We start from the raw sequence: 5,729 nt of genomic DNA on the forward strand, positions 1-5,729 counted from the left end.
TAGAGACCTGGGATTTAGACTGAATTGGCTGTACAGCGAATCACATTGCAGCAACTTCTATAAACCCGCCTACCAGTGATTTGCTGCAGGAGGGTGGAACCCCAACCTTGCCCTTGGCTCAGTGCTTGACCAATGAACGTGCTGTGCGACAGTCGTTTTTCAGATGATTGCCTTTTGTACAACCCAATGGGTTTGTCAAGGACACTCGCTTCGCGTTACCTCTGACCAATAGTAAAGTTTGTCAAGCAAAATAGGCGGGACGTAGATTTAAAGGTAAAACTGAGAGCTCCCTCCCCCAACGCCCATCTGCCACCAGAATGCTAATGGGTGACGCGCAATATCGGACTCTTACTAGAGCTCCGACCTGAAGATCACCGACATCATGATTTGATCTCGTATTTTTCCAAGTTCCCAGTTGTTTTGAACGCGGCATGTCTGGTCGCATATGTACCTAAAGTCATATGTGGTCAGACATTATGTGCCCCCCGCCCCATCTCTCTCTCTCTCTCTCTCTCTCTCTCTCTCTCTCTCTCACACACACACACACACACACACACACACCCTCCTATCTGCTCTATAAGAGGTCACGTTAACAGCAGGAGGCTATTGCTAGTCTGACGCAACACATTAGCCTACATCACGTTTTCTGGGCTATTACTCAAATCAAATAACATTTTATTTGTCACATGCTTCATAAACAACAGATATAGACTAACACTCACGGGCCCTTCCCAACAATGCAGAGAGGAAAAAAATGAAATACTAGAAAAATAATAAAACAAGGAATAAATACACAATGAGTGACAAACTTGTCTGTATGGCTACATATACACTGAGTATACAAAACATTAAGAACGCTTGCGCTTTCCATGGACATCTGACTAGGTGAATCCAGCTGAACGCTATAATCCCTTGTTGATGTCACTTGTTAAATCTACTTCAATCAGTGTAGATGATGGGGAAGAGACAGGTTAAAGAAGGATTTTTAAGCCTTGAGACAATTGAGACATGGATTGTGTACAGTCGTGGCCAAAAGTTGAGAATGACACAAATATTAATATCCACAAAGTTTACTGCTTCAGTGTCTTTCGATATTTTTGTCAGATGCTACTATGGAATACTGAAGTATAATTACAAGCATTTCATAAGTGTCAAAGGCTTTTATTGACAATTACATGAAGTTGATGCAAAGAGTCAATATTTGTAGTGTTGACCCTTCTTTTTCAAGACCTCTGCAATCCACCCTGGCATGCTGTTAATTAACTTCTGGGCCACATTCTGACTGATGGCAGCCCATTCTTACATAATCAATGCTTGGAGTTTGTCAGAATTTGTGAGTTTTTGTTTGTCCACCTGCCTCTTGAGAATTGACCACAAGTTCTCAATGGGATTAAGGTCTGGGGAGTTTCCTGGCCATGGACCCAAAATATCAATGTTTTGTTCCCCGAGCCACTTAGTTATCACTTTTGCCTTATGGCAAGGTGCTCCATCATGCTGGAAAAGGCATTGTTCTTCACCAAACTGTTCCTGGATGGTTGGGAGAAGTTGCTCTCAGAGGATGTGTTGGTATCATTCTTTATTCATGGTTGTGTTCTGAGGCAAAATTGTGAGTGAGCCCACTCCCTTGGCTGAGAGCAAGGGGACCATCCACACATGTTGTGTAGACAGTGACACATTCTATTACACAGTAATAACACATTGAGTATACCAGACATTAGGAACACCTTTCTAATCTTGAGCAACTCAAGAAAAAAAATGTGTTCCTAATGTCTGGTATACTCAATGTGTATTACTGTGTAATAGAATGTGTCACTGTCTACACAACATTAGCAGGAAATAGCAACATCTTACTGTCCCTCTCTCTCTCTCTCTCTTCCTCACTCTGGTACACATACAATTGAAAAACTTTATTTTGAAATAGGTTACCTATAAAAAATATTTATGCAAACGTCTCAAAAGTGTACCAAATGTGTGACGTAGGCAGTGGTGTGTTTGTGTGACAGACCGAACAAAAAATGATATTTGGGTAGAAAATGTTATTTATTTATTTTTTAAGTGTAGTGTGATGGTTAGCAGTCAAAACCGAACTGAACAAAAGCAAAACCACGTGAACTTTGGACATTTCACTTCTATCTTCTGTGTCTCTCCACTTTTTATTTCTCACAATGGATAGTCACTCCACAGGCTGAAAGACAAAACAGTACGAAGACAATATTTTATGACAATTGTATAATATCTAATTACTGTTATGCACAACGCTACTTATGATACTGTATGGCTGGAATACATTTGTATTGGTCCAGAATCAAGTGTGTGTGTGTTTATGAGAGGTTTTTTGTGTGTGTGTGTTTGACTGTGTGTGTGGTGTGTGTACACTCTTAGAAAAAAAGGTGCTATCTAAAACCTAAAGGGGTTCTTCAGCTGTCCCCATAGGAGAACCCTTTGAAGAACCCTTTTTGGTTCCATTTTGGTTCTACATGGAACCCAAAATACTTCTACCTAGAACCCAAAGGCTTCTCCTATGGGGACAGCCGAAGAACCATTTTTTCGAAAGAATGTACATGCATTTGTATATGAATCTGCTTGTTCGTTGTGTGTGTAGTATTCTGATCATGGTACCAGTGTGTGTAGTCCGGGTCTGTGTCTGCGCTAAGTAGCAAATCTCTGATCTCCTGAGGGGGGTTTAACCCATGCTGTGCAGCTCTCTCCCACCGCTGCAAGCGACTGATACCTGATAGAGAGAGAGAGAGAGTGGGAGTACAGTGCGAGTAGGAACGCTACTGTAGGTCATATAACACTATGAGATACAGGAGGGAAAACAATTGGATCGGTTTAAAACTATCCGCAAAACAATACGTCACAGGAGAGGAAACGCTAAAACATCACTGTCACGCCCTGGTCGAAGTATTTTGTGTTTATCTTTATGTATTGGGTCAGGCCAGGGTGTGGCATGGGGTTTTTGTATTGTGGTGTGTTTTGTCTTGGGGTTTTGGTATATAGTGGGATTTTTTTAAATTTATTTTTATTTCACCTTTATTTAACCAGGTAGGCTAGTTGAGAACAAGTTCTCATTTGCAACTGCGACCTGGCCAAGATAAAGCATAGCAGTGTGAACAGACAACACAGAGTTACACATGGAGTAAACAATTAGCAAGTCAATAACACAGTAGAAAAAAATGGGCAGTCTATATACAATGTGTGCAAAAGGCATGAGGAGGTAGGCGAATAATACAATTTTGCAGATTAACACTGGAGTGATAAATGATCAGATGGGCATGTACAGGTAGAGATATTGGTGTGCAAAAGAGCAGAAAAGTAAATAAAAACAGTATAAAAACAGTATGGGAATGAGGTAGGTGAAAAAGGGTGAGCTATTTACCTATAGACTATGTACAGCTGCAGCGATCGGTTAGCTGCTCGGATAGCTGATGTTTGAAGTTGGTGAGGGAGATAAAAGTCTCCAACTTCAGCGATTTTTGCAATTCGTTCCAGTCACAGGCAGCAGAGTACTGGAACGAAAGGCGGCCAAATGAGGTGTTGGCTTTAGGGATGATCAGTGAGATACACCTGCTGGAGCGCGTGCTACGGATGGGTGTTGCCATCGTGACCAGTGAACTGAGATAAGGCGGAGCTTTACCTAGCATGGACTTGTAAATGACCTGGAGCCAGTGGGTCTGGCGACGAATATGTAGTGAGGGCCAGCCGACTAGAGCATACAAGTCGCAGTGGTGGGTGGTATAAGGTGCTTTAGTGACAAAACGGATGGCACTGTGATAGACTGCATCCAGTTTGCTGAGTAGAGTGTTGGAAGCCATTTTGTAGATGACATCGCCGAAGTCGAGGATCGGTAGGATAGTCAGTTTTACTAGGGTAAGCTTGGCAGCGTGAGTGAAGGAGGCTTTGTTGCGGAATAGAAAGCCGACTCTGGATTTGATTTTTGATTGGAGATATGTTTGATGTGAGTCTGGAAGGAGAGTTTGCAGTCTAGCCAGACACCTAGGTACTTATAGATGTCCACATATTCAAGGTTGGAACCATCCAGGGTGGTGATGCTAGTCGGGCATGCGGGTGCAGGCAGCGATCGGTTGAAAAGCATGCATTTGATTGTAGCTAGTGGGGTGATCTAGCAGAGTCTATGGCTGTCTGGAGTGGTTCTCAATCAGAGTCAGGTGTTTATCGTTGTCTCTGATTGGGAACCATATTTAGGAAGCCATATTCTTTGGTTGTTTTGTGGGTGATTGTCCTTAGTGTCCTTGTAACTGTCTAGTGTTAGTTTGTACCAGTTTAGGCTGTTTCGTTTTGTAGTGTTTGTGTTTAGTGTGTTTTCTTCATTAAACATGAATCGTAATCTACACGCTGCGTTTTGGTCCGACTCTCCTTCACCACACCTAGAAAACCGTGCAAAGATGAAACACTGGCGCTCCGCTGTGCTGCATGTTGTTATCATGAACAACGGTATTAAAATGTGTTGTCAAGATAGTTAACACGGGTTGCTGCAGGGTACCTGTGCAGGGTCCATACCGCCAGTCCTGGTCAAACTGCCTCAGCTCCTGCAGCTCTATCTCTCTGGCCGTGAGGGGGCGCGGCTCAGTGTCTGATTGGACGAGAGACAGGAAGCGAGGTTAGAGTGACACCGCCATGACCAATCACTTACAGCTGGGCCATAGTGCTCTGTTGACAAATTGAGTTGCATCACTGAATCACTCATTTCCTCTCCGGAGACCAATAAAACTATTCTAGCATGCCATTTCATTTTATTCATTGTGTCTTTTGGGTGTCATTATTTGGGTGTCATTTGAAAACAGTAGTTCAATTTCATACTCTACTATGTCCCATCTGTCTTGTATGACTGCTGTGTGGTTTGCTGTACACACACACACACACACACACACACACACACACACACACACACACACACAACTCTAACCCTTCTGGGGAGGAGATGGGGTCCTCTTCTCCCTCTTCTCCTCTCTCCTGGATCTCTTTACCACCTTGTAGGAGTCGGTGATCAGAGCTGCACGTTTGGCCGTCATAGCTGACAGACAAACAGACAGAGGGTGTGTTTTCTACTGACATTGATGAGTAGGCAGTGTTTCTATTTCAATAGTAAAATTCCGAATCTGGGTTCTTGTTTCATTTAAACCAAGTCTGCAGTATAGTTTGCGGGTTGACGTTGTTACACACAGGGCATAACTACATTTTGACACAGCGACTGAACGTCCCACCCCAACCTTAGTTTCTTTACAAATGGATTGAAGTCTGTAATGCAAACATTAGCTGCATAACGTGCAATTTCGACGATATTTCGCAAATAGTGTAAAGTATTGTGAACATTTTGTATGCATTACTATCATTTTCTGCGCGTTTTCATTGGTTTCTTGTACTTGCGCAATTCTTTGTGTGCAAAAACGTTTTTTTTATCAAGCCCTTGATATTGTTTTATAACATACCAGATCGCAATTCTGTTCGATGTCTTTCCACTTCGGTTTTTGCCTGACGATCAATTTGTATGTTCTCATGAACAAAACAATCGAAACGCAACAAACCCGGACCAAGAGAAGAAAAAACGTCAAACGTAACACATAACAGCCTTGGCTACGTCACTTTCGACGCACACGACGTAAAGACTTGACATTCTCCCCACTCACAACATTACAAGTTGACAGCTACAACACAACGGTTAGTAATGTAAACAATACGTTATTCCACAGATCAACGATAGTCGGTAG

The 5,729-nt window shown here is 42.6% G+C and overlaps 1 protein-coding gene across 1 annotated transcript; it reads right to left on the reverse strand.

Annotated features, from left to right (window-relative positions):
- Nucleotides 1-2,021: 2,021 nt before the first annotated feature.
- Nucleotides 2,022-5,618, reverse strand: pold4 (DNA polymerase delta 4, accessory subunit). Its single transcript, XM_035743727.2, has 5 exons — nucleotides 5,451-5,618; nucleotides 4,928-5,035; nucleotides 4,505-4,594; nucleotides 2,620-2,731; nucleotides 2,022-2,185 (listed from the first exon to the last, which is right to left on the reverse strand). The coding sequence occupies exons 2-5, from the start codon at nucleotides 5,031-5,033 to the stop codon at nucleotides 2,161-2,163; spliced, it is 333 nt and encodes a 110-aa protein (XP_035599620.2). The 5' UTR covers nucleotides 5,034-5,035; nucleotides 5,451-5,618; the 3' UTR covers nucleotides 2,022-2,160.
- Nucleotides 5,619-5,729: the final 111 nt, after the last annotated feature.

Source organism: Oncorhynchus keta, chromosome 29, assembly GCF_023373465.1.
Source record: "Oncorhynchus keta strain PuntledgeMale-10-30-2019 chromosome 29, Oket_V2, whole genome shotgun sequence".
Lineage (NCBI taxonomy): Eukaryota > Metazoa > Chordata > Actinopteri > Salmoniformes > Salmonidae > Oncorhynchus > Oncorhynchus keta.